Below are 21,737 nucleotides of genomic sequence, written 5' to 3' on the forward strand. Positions count from 1 at the left end.
AAGGGAAAGGAAGTTGTTATTTAATGGGTGCAGAGTTTTTATTGGAAATGATGAAAAGGTTTTGGATATATATAGTAATGGTGTTTACACAACAACATGAGTGTATTTAATGTCACCAGATAATACACTCACAAATGATTTAAATGACATATGTATTTTACCACAAGAAAAATAAACAAATGCATAAACAAATGAGAGAGATGTCTCCTGTCAACAGCAGCCCAAGTAAAATGTTGCCTTGGCAGTCACCGGGGTGGTCCAGCTGCCTGGGAACCTGTCCCCACCCTTTGGCAGTCAGGCATCTGGGATGAGAGAACAGCAGCCTGTCCCGTTGACTTCAGTCAGCACACACTTGGTTATAGTGCCACCCTGCAGAGGGCTCTCCAGGCCAGTGTGCCTCAGAGGAGAGGCCCCTGAGGTGAAGGGCCCAAAACATGGTATGGAGCCATCAGATGACGGGAGCATTGATTTGTCAAAGACAATTCTCACAATATTCTTAGGGGAAAGACAAAACTCAGAAAATACCAAAGATTTATTCTTTGACTGAGTCAGAAATATCCAAAGGAGAAATGCTGTCTGCTTAGGAGGTACTAAGTTTCCCATCAGTAGAGGTGATTAAGCGTTGTCTGGCTCAACCTTGTGAATATACACAAGGAACTGACTGGGGGCTGGAGAGCATTAGGCTGTGTGATTGCAGCTGGGAGCATCTCACTGGGGACTTTGGCAGGACGTCAGTGAGAGGCACAGGACACACAGACCTCAGTGTGACTCAGCAGGATCCTCAGGTACAGGCCATGGAGGGCACAGCTTTCCCTTCCCAAGGTTCTTAGAATGTTGTGAAATTAACCCCTCAGAAGATGCTCAAGTGTAATCAATCCCCACATGGCAGAGTATAGTTTTAAGTATAAATGGATGAATGGATGGATGCAAATGTGTGCTTATTCCTCTTTATGGTGGTTCATGAATTAGTATTTACAAACTGAAATGCTACGAGCTCTTCTTTTGTCAGTGGCCAGATTTCAAATGAAAGTCTCTGACCCTCCTAGTATTTCTGGACATTAAAAGAAAACCTGTGTGGAAAGTGCCAGAAGGGAACTGACCACATGCTGTGTTTCAGGTATCCCGTGACGGGGGAGCTGCCTCACCAGCCACTGAGGGCCGGGGAAGCAGTGAAGGGGAGGGAGGCAGGACAGCTCTGGACAACAAGACCTCCCTCCTCAACACCCAGCCTCCACGCGCCTTCCCAGGGCCGCGAGCACGGGAGTACAACCCATATCCCTACTCAGACACCATCAACACCTATGACAAGACTGCCCTGAAGGAGGCCGTGTTTGATGACGACATGGAGCAGCTTCGAGATGGTTTGTCTCTTTGCTTGGTTGGCACTCATCCAGAAATGCCTTCCCTCTTGTCAGACCAGCTCTGAGTGTACTGATCAAGTGTACATGGAAATACTAGGTCTGTTCTGTTCAGTCATTTGTTCAGATACTACTTATTGAGGGAAGGCAGGCTGTCTCCACTGCTGGGGAGACATCATGAGGAAGCCAGGCCTGAGTAGGGGAGGGGCTGATGGGGAGGACATCCTAGCACAGAGCTTAGCGTCCAGTGTCTGGGAGGCCTTGACCTGTGCCCTCCCAGCTCCCTCAGCCATGGCAGTGAGATCAGAAGTGCCCCTGAGAGGCTCCCCTCTTCTCTCACAGTAGCCTTGAACCGGCTCTCCCTGGAGTTTGCCATGTTGGGAGGGAGATAGGTACATCACTGAGCGTTTGCTTTACCATGTGCTTGATGCCGAGTGCCCATTATCTCACTGAAATAGAGGGGTTTGCTCCCATTTTGCAGATTAAGAAACTGAAAGGTTATGTTTCTTGCCTAAAATATAAGGTAGTATGGAATAGAACTAGTCTGGGTTTTTTCTTATTCCCATATTAAGACCTGTGTCCAAGGACTCGTGGTAGAGGGCCTTAGATTCAACCCCCAACACCCAAAAAAAGAAAAGAAAAAAAGACCATTGTCCATTATCAAGTGAGTAAGAATATGTAGGTTTGATGGTATTTTTTTTTTCAATCTAGAGCTTACCATTTTCTTTTTTTACCTCATGTTCACTTGTTTTATTTCAACTTCATAGTGATTTTTTAAATTTTATATATATCTGAGCCAGGTGAGGTAGTGCATGCCTACAATCCCAGTGACTCTGGAGGCCAAAGCAGGAGGATTGCCAGTGCAAGTCCAGCCTGGGCAACTTAGTGAGACCATGTCTCAAATTTAAATATAAAAAGGGCTGGGAACATAGCTCAGTGGTAGAGCACACCTGGGTTCAATCCCTAGTATGCCCCCCCCCAAAAAAAAGAACAAAAGAAATTTTATGTATATGTCTTACTTCAAAGCCTGCTATTCTATTTTTGAAGTTTGAATGAGTAATTAACTTAGAACCCTAAATTAGAAGGCTAAACAATTAACATTCACTCACGTGCCTCCTGTACATTATGAAGTGTATGGGTTGCCAGGCCAGGAGGAAAATGAGACAGAGTTGTGGCCCCAGGTTGCTCAAGGCCTGTGAGTAACAGGCACACAGTGATCACACTAGTACAAGAAGAGGGCTACGTGAAAGGCAGGTGCCAGGTGCAGAGGCCCAATGGAAAGAAAGGGATCAACAGTGACAGAATGGCAAAACAGAAGTGGCTCTAAGAGGTGGATAACATAATCCCCTGGCTGTTCTTTGCTCATTGCTGGTGTGTAGGCACTCAGCATTTGCACAAGCACCGTTCCCTGGGCAGCGGGCACAGGGTGTATAGTGTTTATGACGTAACTTTTTCTGGGAGAAGTGGCCTGTTTTCTTTCATTGCTTGTGGAATTGGAATATCATTTGCCTTATCCATTATTGATCTTGATTAAGGTTGAATAGAGATTAGAGTATCAGTTATTATTTATCTACCAACTGTGTACTAAAAGGCTTAAAGAAAAAGGTGGGATGGCAAGGGAGAAATGACAAGGTTCTTTTAACATTTACACTTCCTTGTGTGTTTGCTTCCTAATCTCAGAAGCTAGAGAAATATGCAAATACACATCTAAGTAGTTCTTCATATTTGCCTGATTTGTCTGTTTTCCTATTTAAAGTTGCTTGTTCAGAATTGAGGTCTCTTAAACAGACTTGGAAAGTGAAAAGATGGGTCTTTCTACTGTGTTACCATGGTTCAGGTCCTTGCAAATAACTGTGCTAAGTGACCTTGTGCAGGCTTTCCAGTCTGTGAATGGATGGTCTCTGAATAGTCCAGACACCTCTATTGGTATTCGTTCACTATGCTGGTTCCCAAGGTCTGGACGTTCAAAAGGGAACATGTGTTAGAGATGATGGTGACCTTGAGCGCATGTGTGTACTGGAGTGGGTCTGTCCCAGTGGTAGGGCAGGATCAGAGCTGTGACAGTGGAACAGTTTGGGAAAAGAATATGATCAAGAAGGGGCTTTTGACCAGGTGTGGGCTTTTGCAGGGAATTGGTGTTGTTTTTGTCTGAAATAAAAGGGAAAAATGGTAAGGAAGGGCAAAGACACCAAGTACTGGCACTAGACAGCTGGACATGCCCTGTGTTTCAGTTGATGAGAGCAGGAAGGGAAGTATATGGGGAGAAGGGAGAAGATTGCAAGAGCCCTATGGCCAGCATTTCTTTATGAGATGACATCTGTTGTGTGTCTCCCAAGTGCCCATCGACCATTCTGACCTGGTGGCTGACTTACTGAAAGAGCTGTCCAACCACAACGAGCGGGTAGAGGAGCGGAAAGGCGCCCTGCTGGAGCTGCTCAAGATCACAAGGGAAGATAGCCTGGGCGTCTGGGAGGAGCACTTCAAGACTATCCTGCTGCTGCTGCTGGAGACCCTTGGAGACAAAGATGTGAGGCTCTGGCTTGTCCCCACATGGCCCCTTTCCATGTGGCAGGTTTTGATGTCCTTTGCTGGTCGGGGTTGGCTTCTGCTTTCCTTTCTGGGTTGCACTCACAGTTTACTTCAAAACACTTACTCAGTTTTCACACAGTTTCTGAGCACTTGCTTGTAAGGTAATGTTTTTATTAGTGACAGGCCTCAACTTACATACCAGTTCTCTAACTGGGTTTGCAGTAGTTGAGGGAAACTCGTTCTTGCATCTAGTTACTTTGACATAGAATTGCTTAAAACTTCATTAGAATAAAATGTGTCCTTTTAGGATGCACCTTCTTCCTTGTGAATTTCATTTCTGTTTCACATGTAAGGGGAAAATGGAAGGTTTATTTTTTAAAGACCCTTTTAAATGTTGCATTCCATGAAACTTTATCTTGGTTCAACCCTACTTGTGTTAACAGTTCCTCTTAGTAATTTTGGTCAGTCAAGTGACATTTATATCACTGTGACTCCTATAGTATTTGTTTTAGAATTAAATTAAAGACCCTCTTCATGCTGGGACATTTGAATGTGACATACTCGGTGTTTGGGACATTTGACTGTGACATACACATGGGACTTAGTAGATCACCCTGAAAGAAGGTAATAATCTAGTCAAAGTCCTACCTTCTCACCTGTGGAGCTGATCCCTTATATAGAGATGGGAATAGATGTTGGAAATTGCCAGAATTAAACTTCTTAGAAGTAAAAATCCATCCCTCCACATTGGCTTTGTGTAGGCTAGCAAAAACAACTACAAGAGGGTGTGGTGAGGGGCTAGCAGGGTAGGACTGGGAGAAACTAACCAGGCCAGGCCCAGGGTCGTCATGATGACTCCCGTGGCAGAGAAGGAGGAGAGGGTGGCATAATCAGTGCTTTCATGTAAGGTAGAAGAATGGTAATAAAAGGTCTGCTTTCACTTCTTCTGCACCCTAGTGCTGGCTGAGGAAACAGTCACACTTAGCCGGGCTCCATCAGGAGATGAAATGATGACATGTGGAGGGCAGGTGATTGTGTGTTCATGGGCATATTGTACAGATGAGTGACAAAGAATCAGGATGTACTTCTTGGCTGTGTTTGGTGTAAACTCCATTCTCTTTTCTTGAGATTAGCCGTCTGTTTGGGATGGCTTTCCTCCAGACACATGACTCAGGCCTTAAACAACTCTGGGCCTGAACCCATCATGATCTCATCACGTAGAAGGTCAGGAGTACTGGTAGGTCTCCAGCTGTCTTTAGAGAGTTCACGGTCTCACAGACCATGTCTAGTAGGAAAGGGTTAGATGCTTTGTGTTTGTCCTTTGGTACATTTTACAGAAGCATAATTTATATATTGAAGTCTCAGGCAATCTGGAAATCCCAGGAAACTAATAATGAACTCAGATGTATCATCCTCTCTCGGTCTATAGTGCAAGGCTCATTCGAGAAGCATTTGCTGGGTTGGGGATGCCACTGTGCCACATAGTGCTTGCCTTCCTAGAGCTAACTGTCTAGAGAGTCCCTGTCAAGTAAACCATGTGGTGTGTGTAGAAGGGTCTGTGAGATGCCAGAGAACCCAGAATTAGGTGCTGGGCCTATGGACTCTGCTGGCTGGTATGGGTCCTCAAGGGTGTGTACTGTTTGCTAAGGGTTTCTTTTCTTCTCGTACCCTAGCATTCAATTCGAGCACTGGCATTGAGAGTTTTGCGGGAAATTCTGAGAAACCAGCCTGCAAGATTCAAAAACTACGCTGAGCTGACGATCATGAAGACTCTGGAAGCCCACAAAGACTCCCACAAGGAGGTGAGCCAGACCCATGGCCTGGGGTGCTGAATAGATGGAGCTGGGGTTCAGATAGGGGTGGAGAGGGGACTGGAAAAAGAGAGTCCCTTCCTTTGAGCTCAACCCATTGTACAGTGTGAAATTTCCATTGCCATCGTTGTGGCTAAGCAGTGGGCACTTTTAAAATGCCAGCAAAGCATCCCTCTGGTTCCCAGGACCCGGGACCTCAGCTGCTTGTTGGAGAGCAGGCAGGATGTATGTCTGTGAATTACACATGTGTCACAGACAGTGGATTCTTGGCAGACACCCAGCTTATGCTTGTTGATTTGTTCAGTACCTGGCTCAACAGTTCTGAGAGTGGCTAGAGGCCTATAGAAAGTGGGCAGCTGTCCTAAACAGATGAGTTCAGCAATACCCTTTAGTAACAGGACTGTGGAAAACAGACTTGTGTATTTAGAATGTTAGAAAATTTAAGATGAGAAGCAGTTGGTTTGACCCCAGTGTGACATAACTGCTTGCTTGGTTCACTCTCTTGGCTCTTGCACTATTCTCTTATAAGCTTGTTTGTGGATTAAGGGACTTGTGATTAGAGCAGTTCTACAGAAAGAATCAGTCCCTAGGATTGGGAATGTAGCTCAGTGACAGCACTGAGTTTGGTCCCCAGCACCACAAAAGAACAAAATCCAAAGAATGAGATCCTACATGAGGTTTTTCTTTTTGACAGTTATGTGACTACTTGAACAGTGGTGGTTTTGACCTCTCAGATCACCATGATCATAGCTCAGCAGGGGCAGCTTTCCTCCTCTGGCTGGCATCCCTCCACCTATGAGTCCTAGCACAGCACAGAGTACATAGGCAATAGGTGTGTTTCCAACTAATAACTTGTGCTCCAAAACCTGACTTGTTTGTGTGATGGTGCGAATCACTAATGTTTGAACAAAACATTTCCATTTGCAACAGGGCACTTAAAAATGAGGATTGAATATGCTAATATAATCAACCAAAGTATTCCCAGATGAGAAAGGAGGGTCCCAGAGGAGCCTGCCCAGCAGTTTCTGGCAGAACCAAGCTGTGAACCAGGTCTTGGTCTTGTAAGGGACAGCTGGCCTGTGCTGACTTGATTTCTTTTTAAACCATAATAGTTTGTCCTTCAAAAAGTGAAGTGAAATTGATTCTTTTTTACCTGGATAATAATGGTTGCTTTCATGGTGAAGGACATGTTTGAATGGAAGATTAAAGTGAAACCATAAGCTTGTGACAGTCATTGGCATGTACTGACTGTTCCATTGCCAGGTGTCTGTCTTTAAACCAGATCTTGAAAACTTGGACAGTGGACTATAAGAAGGGTTAGTTAATAGAATTAAGTCATCTGTTTGCTATTTACTGGTTTTTTTTTGTTTTTTTTTTTTTTTTGGGGGGGGGGTATTTTGCTTTTTCCCTGCAAAACGAATGATCTAGAAGAGAAAACTCTTCTGGATGCAATGCCCTTAAACTGACCAAGGGAAAAGCAGAAAATCTGCCTCAAATAAATGTAGCAGCACTGTGTTAAGGTGGAATTCCTGTAACCTGAGGGTCCCCACACCCCACACTGCTATCATCAGTAAGGTGACACAGCCAGTGGAGGAGACTTTGTGTTCTGAGTGAAGCACCCATGTTGGCAGACTCCCCTGTTTTGCATACTTTCAAACTCACCTTGACTGTGTACCCTTGCTGTTCCCTCTTGAAACTGCAATCTGTCACACTGCCAGAAGCTACTTAGGCACCTGTGTATTTAGGTTTTAGGTTTGGTTTTCACTTTTCCTTTAAAATTCTTCAAGTCTTTCTTTCGTTTTAATCAAGCTAGCTTCATTCCTGATTTCTGGTTCTTAGAGCAGAATAGTTAGATGCACGTAAACTTTGTGTGGTAGCCATCTTGTTGGCACATCAATATTGCACATAGTTTTTCTCTAGTTGCTACATTCTCTTGAGTACTTAGATTACAGACACATAATGGAAGGGATCCGGAGTATTTCTTGGCCCAGTTATTCTACAGTCACACAGAGTTTTCCTGCCTGATCAGTACTTGCAGAGCATATTCTTTTGGAATTTCTGTCTTGAAAGAAGCAGTCTGTTTTATAATCCCAGATGAAACCCAGACTTCAGCATGAAATAAGAACATGGGGTAAATGTTCTACTTAAACTAGAAAGAAGTGCCAACTATACTTCTTGAAGACATTCTAACATCAATGAGGATTTTCTATTATTAGAGTTAGATTTTTCTGAGTTGGCCACATCAGTGAATATTCAGTTACATTTGCCCACTTAAAAGAGGAAAATGGGGCTGGGGAGGTAGCACAGTTTGTGGAGTGCTTGCCTTGCAAGCACAAGGCCCTGGATTCAATGCCTAGCACTGCAAAAAAAAAAAAAAAGAGGAAAATGTTAGCCAGGTGCTATGGCATACTGGTAGTCCCAGCTACTCAGGAGGCTGAGGTAGAAGGATCACTTGACCCTGGGAGGTCAGGGCCACTTGGAGGCATAATGAGTCCCTGTCTCAAACAGTTTTTTTAAAGTCAGCCATACTGGCACATACTTTTAGTCCTAGCTACTCAGGAGGCAGAGGCAGGAGGATTCCAAGTTCAAGACTGAGATCAATCCCCAGTACCCAGGGAGAAATTAACAAATTAATTAAAATAGAGAGGAAAATAATAGCATTTCATGTCACTGTATTGGACCACCAAATATTTCTGACCACACACCGAAAATCTTAGTGTTTAAGATATTAGAATTCAGCTTCAGGTGGTTTGGCTTGTTTGGGGAAGTTGGATTCTTAGATAAACATAAAATAATCAGTATTATGCCTGTGAGATTTTATTTTTTAAATCATTTCCATTTAAATTTTGTATTTTATGACTTTAAGGAATTTAAAGTGAAATCATATCAAAGTTAGTTTTAAAATAAGAGAATTTCCTAGGACTAGTTGTCTGCCTTTGCCCCACCAGCTGGCTGTGTTTTATGCAATCCTTTTGATAGATACTGTGGCCAGAGAAAAGCAGATGTGCCAGAGGAGGCATGTTATTGAGCTGGTGTTCTGCTGCAGAGGCCTACTGTAATTTTGAGCTGACATCGTCATAACCAGACCCCCATCACAGGAATGGCAGGGCAATTCCTATGTGTGTCAGTGATTCTAGGGAATAGTACACTCAGGGGACCTGGAAAAATCACAGCACCTCTCCAGACTTTGCTTTCTCCTTTCCTTTTAGCTCAGGGAGTGGACTAAGGTGGCTATATATGTCCCATCCAGCTTCAAGATAGTAAAAGTTGCTATTGAGTAACAAACCTAAATCCTCCTCAATTCTAAATCTCTAGTTTTCCATGGGTCCAACCTTGGGATTTGACCAGAAGCCCCATTTCCTTTGGAAGTTCTTGCTTTTTAATAAACAGACAAAAACAAAAACCTAGATAGTTTCATTGAGCAATTCCAAGTTGCTGAGTCTGACACTAATAGCAAACTCTGGTCAATGTTTTGTGATGGCAGCAGGGGCAGTTGGGGGTAGGAATACAGTCTTTAAAGAGCTTGCAGTGTCCTTGAGTTCATTATAGCAAACTATCAATGTGTGCTTTAAAGTGAGGAGCAGCATATTTTTAGAGTGGGCTAAAATAGTCAGGGAAGAGTACCCAAAGGAGAATAGGATCTGAGATCAGCCCAGAAGGAGCAGGCAGGGAGAGAACTCTTAGCTGGGATCCCAGGCAGCCCAGCCAAGGGAGCATGGACTTGGAAGACATGCCTGGGTTGAATCCTGCTGAACAGGACTACATTTTTCTTAGTCATCATGATCTCCATGTCAAGTGTGGATCCCTGGCCTATCTTACAGGGTTATGATAAAGCGCCAAGTCCAGCATCTGGTTCTGAATGGGGTGGCTATTGTTCAGGGCTGAGGAAGTAATTCGTCCTCTGTGGTTGAAGCAACCCTCCTAGGAGCCAGGCATGACTTCCATCTGATAGCACCTGTGACTTCAGAAAGGGCCACTGCTGAACTGCACAACTTTTGACTTTGTAGTTGGAAGGCCTGGGTTTACAGGCTGCTCTTGCTAGCTCTTGGCTGTGTAATTGCAGTTAAGACAATTATCTGTGTAATTACACAATTGTGTGTGTAATTTAGACACTCTGGATGTCTAAAGTGGTTGGATGCTAGCTGGGGAGGGTAAGGTTCTTCATTTCCTGCCTGGCAGGGACACCATGATAACCAGGTGTGATAAAGTGTCTGGCACCATTGAATCTTAAAGATAGTGGGTTTTGGGCTGGGGAGATAGCTCAGTCGGTAGAGTGCTTGCCTCTCAAGCACAAGGCCCTGAGTTCAATCCCCAGCATCGCAAAAAAAAAAAAAAAAAAAAAAAAGATAGTGGGTTTTTTTTTTTACCCTCTTCCATTAAAGAAAGTAGACTGATTTTGTTAGACCTGTCAAGTTTTTTTTAATTTTATACAAAGCAGATATAACTATTTTTCTAAATATACCTGAGGCCATTTAAATTTAATTAGGTAGCTGGCCACAGAGGCACACCCCTATAATCCCAGCTACTTGGGAGGTTTATGCAGGAGGATTACAAATCCAGCCTAGTCAATTTATCAAGACCCTGTTTCAAAATTTTTAGAAATGGCTTGGGATGTGGCTCATGATGGACTATGACTGGTTGCAGTCCCTAGTACTACAAAACAAGTAAACTCAAACTCCTAGTATAAATACAGCTTGTATCTTTGGGCCAATACCTGGTGTGAGTGCATATCCGCGCTGGAGCAGCTGTTCCATTATCATTTTTGGGCTGGAGAACACCATGAGGGTTTGGAGACAGATACTGACTACTGTTAGGGTTTGTAGAAGAGGAGCTCCCAGCCTGATGCTCAGCACTTCCTGGAAGGTCCATCCTACTTCTTTGTCCTCCCAGCCCCTCTTCATTTGCCCCTGTTGGCCCCAGCTGTACCCCTTAGCGTACAGTAGCATCAGTCTGCCACCTGAGCCTTGCCTTACCACATCTGAAGATAGAGACTGCTACCCCAACCACATGTGGTGGCACACACCTATAATCCCAGTGGCTTGGAAGACCGAGGTAGGAGGATCACAAGTTCAAAGCCAGCCTCAGCAATTTAGAGAGGCCCTAAGGAACTTAGTGAAGGCCCTCTCCCAAAATGAAAGAGATGTGGCTCAGTGGTTAAATCTCTGATACCAAAAAGAAAAACAAAGAAAAGAAACTGCTGCCCTAAGTCTGCCTTTCCAGGTCTTGTGAGAAATCACCTCATTCTGATGCTGTCCCCTTATGGTCTTCGAAGCCCTCATCCTGTGTGTGTGTGTGTGTGTGTGTGTGTGTATTTCAGGGGAAAACACTCATCAAATAGAGGTGGATGATGAGATTTTGTAATACAAAATAATTTTTAAATTCTCCATCAGGATTTCCCTGTCATTTTGACATACAGTCCCAAATTCAGGTCTTCAAACAGATCCTGGAGCTTCTCTTCTCTCTGCCCTCTCGATCTGAGCACCCCAATGAGGGCTTGTTCCCAGGCTAACTCCACCACAGTCTCAGTTTGCCTCAGTGTCAGTCTGGGATTGATCTTTTTCATCCACTCTGCTGGTGGGTACTGAAATTCATGTCCATTATGTTTTTATAAGGTCTTTCTAACAGTTTCCAGAAGGTGGCGCCAATCTTTTCCCCAGCTTCCAAAAGATCCAGGAGCTATAAACTCCAGGTACCCTACTGGGAAAGTTTTTTGATTCCAGTCATTGTTGTTTTTGGATGTTTCTTTAAAAAAAAAAAAAAAAATCAACAGTTGTCCTGATGTGTCTGAGACAGAGCCAAATCAAACTTTGTGAATTTAAAACAAGCAGTCCACATGTGAAGAACTTCTGTGCTTCTAAAAGTAAGAAACCTTATCTTTAAGCAAACATTCGTCAGAATTCTGAGTAATGATTCCATTTTCTTAAAAAACTAAACGTAAAAATTTATACTCTTCCTACCTAGACACTGTTATCTTTTTAACTTTGAAAAGGAGGAATTCTTAACTTTCTAACCAGACATTGGCAAAATAAGCAGAATCGAAATAGAATTTGATTTCTCCAAGACAAATTATAACCCAAGAGTCTACTTGCTCCTGCTCTTAATACGACCGCTCCTTATAAAAAGATCCTCACCTCTTCTGGTTTCCTTGTCTACTAAGCAGTATTGTCTTCCTTTCTTTCTGTTGCCCATGTTTACTTTTGCTCTGTTTGCTTACATTTATAATCTTTGCTTCTTATGTTACATAGAACACAGGGCAAAACCTAAAGTTCACCCTGATTTGGGAAGCCCGCCAAAGCCAGGGGTTTGGCATACGGAGGGAAGTCAAGAACACCAGCCTCCCTTGCCAAAGTCAGTGTCTGTCCTGGGAAACTTTCTCTCACCCCAGTAAAGGAGCGGCCTTAAGCTCCCCATCTTAATGTGTAGCTTCTGGCATTTTATTTTCAGAAAACTTAGTGTTTAATGCATTTAATAAAATGCTTCATGTAGGCATCCTGTACACTTGCTACAGGGGTTTTATTTTGCTTTGTTTTGTTTTACAGTACTGGGGAGATTGAACCCAGAGGCACTCTACCACTGAGCTCCATCCCCAGACCTTTTCTGTTACTTGAGACAGAGTCTTGCTAGTGCTGAGGCTGGCCTTGAACTTGTGATCCTCCTGTCTCAGTCTCCCAGGTCCCTTGGTTTTCAGGCTTGTGCCACTGGCACTACTGAATTCCTGCAATTTCCTGAGCGGAAGTTCTCCTTGAGTGTGGGTTTCAGCTCAGCAGATCTGAAACAGTTGTCTCCCCAGCACTTACTAAAGAGTAATTCACTGGAAACTGAATAGCAGTAGAGCATGGGAGGTGGGGGAAGAGAAGGGAAACTTCATGGCTGAGGGATACCAGGAGGCTATTAGCTTGCTTTTGTCAAGACTAAAGTGACACTCCTGGGACTTGAATCACCCCGTCTCCACATTCTTTCTGCTCATTGAGCTGGCTCCCACCTCTTAGTGGGATCTTAAACTCAATTCCTGTGTAGCCATATTTTCTCACTTAGATTTACTATCCAAATCATCCTGTGTCTTTCTGATCCTTTCATTTTTTTTTCCCCAATTTTAAACACAAAGGCCGAGAAGTTCCTCAGCTTTCTGACCAGTACACTGTAATACACTGTGGTTTGTTACAGTAGAAACCAGTATCTTCAGAGCTCCATCTCATTGCTGAACTGAAATAGGGAGGAGAAGGGCTGTCTCGCCAGTCCTCGTGGCTCACCATCTGCTTCACTCTATGTAGTTCAGCCACATGCTTCTCTCCTGGATATGCTGTGGACACAGGACAGCCTTAGGGACCTGCAGCAACTGAGAAGGGGAAATTCGGTTAAAGATGACCAAGATGGGACCTTGCCTTCAGGGAACTTTTCATCTAGTGAAAGAGATTTCGACAAGACATTTACAGTGGTAATACATGCACATGGGTCCTCCGGGATTCTGTGGAAGTGAGTCCTGAATGATCACTTGGCAGCCAAGTAAAGAATGTGAGTGAGGGACAGGGCTGGGCAGGGTGTGGGCAGGGAAGGAACCAGGCCTTACAGAAGACCAGGGGCCCAGTCCTCAGGTTGGCATTTTAGAGATCGTGGGAGAGGGCAGACCCAGCTTGGTGTCAGCACCAGCTGACAGGAAAGGGCTCGCAGCATTTCTCATTCTCAGGATGTCGAGCGTGGCCATTCCATCAGGGGTTAGAGCTCATCCATCAGTCAGTACGGAACTCTTCCTCTGGGGGAGGTTGGTGGGATAGAGCTCTGCTCTCCAACACCCGACAGCTCCCAGAGTGGTGCTCAGCCCCGAGGTGGCACCTCTGCTGCCACACTACACCGCTGCTATTGGTCTGCTACCAGACCTGGCTGTAGCTGTCATGTGTGCTGCAGCTAGAACGTACCAAGGTAGTTGTGTGTTCTCTCTCCTTGACAGATAACTGGAAGTGGGTAGTTTTTGGTTTTTGTTTTTAATTTATTTTTTGGTACCAGGGATTGAACTCAGGGGCACTCAGCCACTGAGCATATCCCCAGCCCTATTTTGTATGTTGTTTAGAGACAGGGTCTCACTAAGTTGCTTAGTGCCTCTCTGTAACTGAGGCTGCTTTTGAACTCTCGATCCTCCTGCTTTCAGCCTCCCAAACTGCTGGGATTACAGGCATGTGCCACTGTACCCAGTGAAAATAGGTAGTTTTAAATCCCAATCTTAGAGTTTAAAACAATTGAGGCCCAGACCAAGCCAGTGCTTACCAGAGCCCTGGACTGAGGCCTGTCTGCTGCACTACAGGGACCGAGAGTGTGCTCATCCCACTCTGAAAGGAGGCCTTCCTTAAGAGAAAGGTTGGAAGTCATGCACATGGAGAGGGCCAAATAACACTTGGCTTTTGGAACACCTGATGGGAAAATCTACAATTTGGAAGATGGAATAGGGGCACTAGGAATTGAACCCAGGGCCTCATACATGTTGGGCAGGTACTCCTTAACACTAAGCTGCTGCACCCTCTACCCTTTTTAAATTTTATTTTGAAATAAGGGCTCACTAAGTTGACCAGGCCGTCCTAGAACTTGGATCCACTGGCCTCAGCCTCCCAAGTAACTAGGATTACAGGTGTTTGCTACCACACCTGGCTAGTGTCCTCCTTTTTTTTTTTTTTTTTTTTTTTTTTTTTTTGTGGTGCTAAGATAGGTTGGAACTCAGGGCCTCACATGTACTAGGTAAGCACTCAACCTTTTTTATTTGTTTGGTTCTAGTATTATTTTTGAGAGAGGGCCTTCCTTAGTTACCCAGGCTGGCCTCAAACTTGTGATTCTCCTGCCTCAGCTTCCTGAATCTGTCTGATGACAGGCATGTATTTACTGTGAAACCGTGCTGATCCAGGGCTCCATTTTAGCTCCTGAAAGGATTGATGTGTAATCCCACGGTGGGCCCCCACAGGTGTGTGCACTCTGTGCCCCAGTGCTGGCCTGATGCTAGGGGGTGACCTCATCTCATAAGATTCCTACCTGTGGTAAGTGCTGCAAGGAAATAGGTCTTTCCAGAAAAGTTCAAAAGGCCATTGACAAGAAAGAAATATGACATTCAGAATTCAGGGAGATAGGGTTTCTTTGAAGAGGGACATGTCCTCAGGCAGGCAGGAGCATGAAGCTTGGTCCATCAGTAAGTACTGAACTTGTCAACGCCAGTCTCCCTGTGCACTGAGGTACACGTGGAAGATCCTAGCTGCTGCCTATTTGGTAAAAAGAAACATTTATGGAAATGTCTCCAAGAATGTACAGTAGACTGCCTCTGGTGCCATGTGAGGGTCACAGGCTGACAGACTGAGAAAAGTGGGAGGGGAAAGTGTTGTCAATCATATGGTCAGAGACACCTTCAGAGGGGCAGGGGTGCATGTGGCAGCCACACCTGAGGGACAGCGAGAGTTCAAGCTCAGCAGAGGGGTTCTGTGGGGTCAGCTGTTGGTAGGCTAGAACGGTAGTGATTGTTACCACGATTACAACAATGATAGTACTGCCACAGCCATGCAAGGGCCATGCCAGGGCTTGGAATCAGTGCAGGCAGACACCCAAGAGTCTGCCTTCTTCTCTAGCATGGCACTCTGGGACCAAGGCCCTGGAGACTGCCACTTTGCCTGACCTAAAAAGGACACAGGTACGTTTTTATGAATGCAGTTTCCTTGCTAAGAATGCATTCTAAAAAGTGTAGAGAAAGTCAAGGTCCCTGTAGCCTCAGCACCGTGAGGTAAGGAGTGTTAGCCTTTTGCACATATCCTCCCCCAGGTTTTGTATAACGATAAATGCCAGGAACTGGGCATGAGTGGCCAAAGCCCACACAGGGCTTCATAATGAAAAATCCACCAATAGCAGCTTGGCTACCCTGTGTCATTCTTGGGGTGTTTTGGTTTTTGTTCAGTACTGAGGATTGAGCCCAGAAGCTCCCTAGCACTGAGCTATATCCCCAGTCTTTTTTATTTTTTATTTTGAGACAGGGTCTCACTAAGTTGCCCAGGTTGGTTCAAAATTGCTATCCTCCACATCAGCTTCCCACAGGGATTACAGGTGTACCCTCCCCACCCACTCGTGGGTTGAATATATCTACTTTTAAATGAGGCACACACAGTCTCTTGAAAGGATTTCCCTTTACTGTTCCACAGAGCAGAGCTGACACAAGGACCAATGAGGCACGCTCCAGAACCAAGCCCTGTTCTCAGGGCAGTGCAGCCTGAGGCTGAGGGTGGGGCTGAACCACGGCTGGGGAGTCCCAAAGATTTGCCTCTTCTGCAGAGAGGACCCTCAGGTGGTAGGCACCGCCTCAGTCAGAATCTCAAAGTGACTAAAACAGGCCTGTGAACCAGATCTGGCCTGTCTGCCCTTTAGCTTGTGTCGCCCCCACACTCTGTGCAGTGACTTCTGTGCCCTGTCCAGGCCCACAAGTAAAAATAGTTTTCCAGGTTTGTCACTCTGTTTTCAGAGTCAGCCTGTGCTTAAAGCACAAGAGTTGGGATGAGTGAAGCCTCAGGTTGGTAACCTGTTTCGTTGCTGTATAAAGATAGAACTGAGCTATTTTGAGCAGCAGATTACAATGCAGAGAAGTCTGGGTGGGATCCCAAGTCCAGAGTTGGCTCTAAGAGAAAAGTAGTAGGTTTTCATTGCACTTCATAAGAAAATCCATACGTGCTTATAGCTGGTGTCTTTATTTATCATTTCTATAATGTATGCACTCCTGTGCCATTAATAGGAGGAAGTATCAGTTACTGAATGTCTGCACTATCTTGAATAGTGCTCATCATTCATCTGATACCCCCATTTTACAGATGAGGAAATGAAGTATTAGCACTTATGACTGGTGAGACTGGGAGTGGCGAGACATTCAGATCCCTAAGCACAAACCAACTTCTTTATACCACTCCCTCTGCATGCTCCCCACCCCCACCAGGTTTTGCACTTAGTTCCCTTTCTTATCAAAGGGTCTTTTGTGGCTCTCCAGTGGTCAGAGTCTGCTCCTTTGACCATGAGGTGGTCATTTCATGCACTTTGTTAAAAGTATGAGGTGAGAGAGTATCATGAGCACAGATTCCAAGAAAAGCAGCTTTCCACAAGAGACTCCCAGGAACACTTCCAGAGGCTTCTCCCAAGCCCACCTTGTAGTTGAGCCCCTTGGAGAAAATAGCAGTGTTAAAGGCACTCTGATTTCCTTCAGGCTTCTCTCTGGTGACTCCACCACAGTGGAGATCCACCAACCATTAAAAAGCATTTCCATTTTTAGGTTCTAATCCTCTAGGGCAGAGATTCTCCAGCATTGGTTTTAAGAATCACCCAAGGAAACTGAGTGTATCGGAGCTCATCCTTATTCCTTGCTACCTGGCAGGTGGAGACCCGAGAATTACTCAAGCCCAGGGATTCAAGGCCAGCCTGGACAACACAATGAGATACCATCTCAAAAAGAGCCACTGGAAGGCTTTAATAACACAGCCTGTGGGACCCAGCTCTAGTCAGGGTCCACCTCGAGCCTGCATGCAGGTCTGGGGTGGGCTAAGAAGTCTCAAGGCCTCAGGGATTCTGCTACTGCTGAGGTGGAGGACATGCTTAGAAAATCACTGTGCTGAAGTTTTTATCAGAATGCCCTCTTTAAAATCACCCTCCACACCACTCTACTTTCACTTTAGCAGTATTAGAGAAAGTGATAGCTGCCTGCTAGCATTCAGTGAGATCATTGTCTTTTGGCCTCTGAAATGTGGTGGTGTTCTCTTTCTCCTCTTGAGGCACGTGGGGCTCACCCTGGGGTACCTGGTGTTTCAGGTGGTGAGAGCTGCCGAGGAGGCTGCATCCACACTGGCCAGTTCTATCCACCCAGAGCAGTGCATCAAAGTGCTCTGCCCCATCATCCAGACAGCCGACTACCCCATCAACCTGGCCGCCATCAAGATGCAGACCAAAGTGGTGGAGAGAATTGCCAAGGAGTCCTTGCTGCAACTCCTGGCGGACATCATCCCGGGCTTACTGCAGGTGAGCTGCTCCCGGGTCACATGGTCTTTGCTGCCCTCCTTTACTAGCTGGCAGGTGGGAAAACCACAGGCGGAAACCCTTTCTTTAGGATCTGTGTCATCTATCTAGTCCACCCACTTCTGCATGCAGCAGGAAGGCACCTGGTAGCCTAGAACTGTGGCTCACAGAAGAACCTTTTGTTTACTGTAAACATATTTTGATCATTTCTTTTTGTTCATTCCTTCAACAAATTTTTGTTGCATACCTCCTGTGGCCCCAGCCATGGGCAAGGTAAGCTATGGAGTATGAATCAGATGGGGTACTTGCTCTCATAGGCCCTACAAAACTTAATTTTTCTATGTGTGAGTCAGTGAACTAGACATCCCCTGACAGACAGAAGATGTGTGTGACCTCACCTCAGGGGCTTTCAGCCTGTCATGGGATATGATGCAGCCACATGGCTACTACAGGTGACAGTGCCATGTGCTGCATCACAGTGGAGACATGGCTTTCAAGTTGGGGTGACAGGGGAGAGGATTTCAGTGGGGAAAGGTAGAGAGGAATTTATTAAATGGCTTCCCATTTAAAAAATGCCTCTGTTTGCTGAGCATTTAATGGGAATTTAAATACTTAGTTGAGGACTGGATTATTCCAGAGGGAAAGGCATAAAAACTAAAAAGTCCTCCGGGCTCTTTGGAGACCAGCAGGTAGGCCTGTTTGGGTGTGGTACAGGGAAGAGGCAGACCATGTGACAGAGCATCTGTGACACAGGGACACAAGCAGTGCCATGGTCACTGGAGGACGGAGAGCTTTGCCTATGGTAGTGAATGATGTAGTTCTCATTTCTTTAAAGGTATTTTCACACACGCAATTTGCTTTAGCATTGTGAGAAATGTGAATGAAACCAGTTATTTCTCCCCTTTAACTTCCCTTTCTCCATTCATCTCTCTTATGGCATCTTTTTGGAGGTGGCATATAACAGAGCAGCACTGTGTGGAGGCAGACAGATCGCACCCCTTCCTACCCTGCACCCAGGAACCAGGTCACTCTTAATACCCCTTTAGGGTGAAAACTCTCTGGATTCAGTTGCAGATCCTAGAGAGGTCCTGATCGTGACTGACAAGTCCAGGGTTAAAGTATGAGGGCGTTGGTAGAAGTGTTGCTGAGATAATAATTGCGAAGCAAGGCTTTGATCTGATTTCCTTTTTGTGTCCCCCTTGGCTGTCTAGGGTTATGACAACACGGAAAGCAGCGTGCGTAAGGCCAGCGTGTTTTGCTTAGTGGCAATTTATTCCGTAATCGGAGAAGACCTGAAACCTCACCTTGCACAGCTCACGGGGAGCAAGGTATGTACAGTGTTACCTGGCTGACTCCCACACCTGGGTCCTGCCAACTTGGAGTGAACCTGCTCCATGGCAGCTCTGAACTCCAGACTGCTTTTCCTCATTGGGTGTGTTTCAGCGCGACCTTATTTCTCTAAAAGCATTTTTTTTTTTTTTTTTTGACGGTGCTGGGGATTGAACCCAGGGCCTTGTGCTTGCAAGGCAAGCACTCTACCGACTGAGCTATCTCCCCAGCCCAAAGCATTTTTTGTAGGATGAAAATGACCAGCCATTTAGTGAAGTCATAAGGGAATGCTAACATGATACAACATCATTTGCTTCAACTCCTGCTTTTGCAAAATAAATTAACTTTTATTTTATTCACAGGAGAGAGACAACTTTGTTCAGAAACCAACTTGATTTCTCACAGGAGCACTAAGGAATTTGCAGAAGTGCTTAACAAATTGCTGAATCAGAGCCGAGTCCTTTGTGGGCATTGGCAGTAGTAATGGCCCTTGCCCCGTGCCCACCATGTTCCAGGAGCTGTTCCACACTCTTGGCAGGCTTTGACATGTGTAATGACCCTGTGGGAAAAGGATGGTCATCCTCTCTGGCCTGCTCAAGGGCACACAGAGGTTGGACTCTAGGAACTGGATTCTCACTCTGCTGCCACTTGTGCTGTTTTTAGAGTGTTCTCGACTCGAGAAGCTCTGACATTCGATTTAATCCATTTTGAATAGTCTGTCCTTTTTGTGTTAATTTTTGTACATTGGTATTAGGTAAGAGTTGAACTTCATTCTTTTACATGTAGATGCCTCTTTTTCTCAGCATCATTTGTTAAAAATATTGTCCTCTCCCCATTGAATGGTCATGTCACCCTTGTCAGAAATCATTTAACCACCTGTGAGGGTTTACTTTTGGGCTTTGTATTCTATCTCCTTGTTCTATGTCTTATATTTTATTCTTTTTGATGTTATTATATGTAAACCTTTTTCTTCATTTTCTTTTTTGGTTGTTCATTGTTAGTGTAGGAGAATTTTTATTTATGTATTTATTCTTGTGGTGCTGGGATGGAACCCAGGGCCTCACACATGCTAGACAGGTACTCAACTACTGAGCTATCACCCCAACCTGCGTATTATTTTTGCTTGGCGATTTTGTATCCTCTTGACTAAATCGATTTCTAACAGTTCTTACAGAATATATGTATGTTATCTTTAGGGTTTTCTATATACAAAGTAATATCTACAAAGAAAATTTTACTTCATTTCTCCTTAATATGACTTTTACTTGTTATTTTTATTTTATTTTATTTTCTAATTGCTCTGGCTGGAACATCTAGTACTATATTGGAGTGGTGAGAGTAGGCTTTCCTACATTGTTCCTGATCTCAGAAAAGTTTTCAGTCTTTCACCATTGAGTATAATTTTTGCTGTGACTTTTTTATGTATGGTTTATGTATGGCTTAATGGGTCAAGGTAGATTTCTCTCTGTTCCTAGTTTGTTGAGTGTTTTTATCATGAAAGGTATTATATTTTGTCAGATACTTTTCTGCATCAGTTAAAATAGTCATGTAGTTTTTTTTCTTCATTCTATTAGCATCGTATATTATAATGATTTTTTATAAGTTAAACCATCTTTGCATTCCAGGAATAAATCAATAGATCTAACTTGGTCATTGTATATGATATTTTAAATTTGATGCTGAATTCTGTTTGCTAGTCTTTTGTTCAGAATTTTTCATCAGTGTTCATTAGAGATATCATCTGTAGTTTTATGGTAGGGTCTGTCTGACTTTTGTAACAACAGGGCAGTGCTAATGTTGCAGAATGAGTTTAAAAGTGTTCGTTCTCTCTTCCATGTTGTGGAAAAGTTTGAGGAAGACTAGTGTTAGTTCTCTAATGTTTGGAAGAATTCACCAATGAAGTTATGTGGTTCAGGCTTTTATTTTTTGGAGATTTTTTAACTACTCACTCTCCTTACTAGTTACAGGTCTGTTCAAAGTTTATCTTTGTGATTCTGTCTTTGACGTTTCTAGAATTTGTTCATTTCATCTAGATTTGTCCAGTTTAGGGCATATAATTGTTAATAATACTCCTATAACCCTTTTTATTCCCATGGAATTAGTCATAATGTCCCCACATTCACTTCTGATTTTTGTAACTTGCATCTTTTTTTTTTTTTTCCTTAGTCCACCTAGTTAAAAATCTGGCAACTTTGTTGATCTTTTCAAAAAACCAACTTCTGGTTCCTTTTTTTTCTATTATTTTTCTGTTGTTCTCATTTATCTCTGCTCTGCCTTTATTTCTTCCTCTACTAGATTGGATTTAATTGTTCTTATTGATTTGAGATTTGTCTCCTTTATTCATGCAAGCATTCACAGCTATAAATTCCGACTGAAACTTGGAATGCTGTACTTTCTTTCATTTTCATTTCTCTCAAAAGATTTTCTAATTAACTTTCTGGGTTTGTGTGTATGTGTGTGTGTGGTGCTGGGGATTGAACCCAGGGCCTTGTGTATGCGAGGCAAGCACTCTGCCAACTGAGCTATATCCCCAGCCCTGGGTTTTTTTTGTTTGTTTGTTTTGTTTTTTAATTTTGTTTTGTTTTTGCCTTATTGGGGACTGAACCAGGCGCTCTCTACCATGGAGCTATATCCCCAACCCTTTTTAATTTCGAGACAGGATCTTGCTAAGTTGCCCAGGCAATTAATTTTCGATCCCCCA

General features: G+C 44.2%; 1 protein-coding gene across 21 annotated transcripts in view; it reads left to right on the forward strand.

The window, feature by feature from the left end:
* Window positions 1–21,737, forward strand: part of Clasp1 (cytoplasmic linker associated protein 1) — a 264,420-nt gene that overhangs the window by 235,376 nt on the left and 7,307 nt on the right. For all 21 annotated transcript variants that reach the window (XM_047546119.1, XM_047546120.1, XM_047546121.1 and 18 more), the window contains 5 exons: window positions 1,118–1,361; window positions 3,695–3,885; window positions 5,561–5,689; window positions 17,504–17,710; window positions 18,919–19,035. In XM_047546119.1, the coding sequence (XP_047402075.1) occupies window positions 1,118–1,361; window positions 3,695–3,885; window positions 5,561–5,689; window positions 17,504–17,710; window positions 18,919–19,035 (888 nt within the window). The remainder of the gene's footprint in view (window positions 1–1,117; window positions 1,362–3,694; window positions 3,886–5,560; window positions 5,690–17,503; window positions 17,711–18,918; window positions 19,036–21,737) is intronic.

This window comes from Sciurus carolinensis, chromosome 3, assembly GCF_902686445.1.
Source record: "Sciurus carolinensis chromosome 3, mSciCar1.2, whole genome shotgun sequence".
NCBI lineage: Eukaryota > Metazoa > Chordata > Mammalia > Rodentia > Sciuridae > Sciurus > Sciurus carolinensis.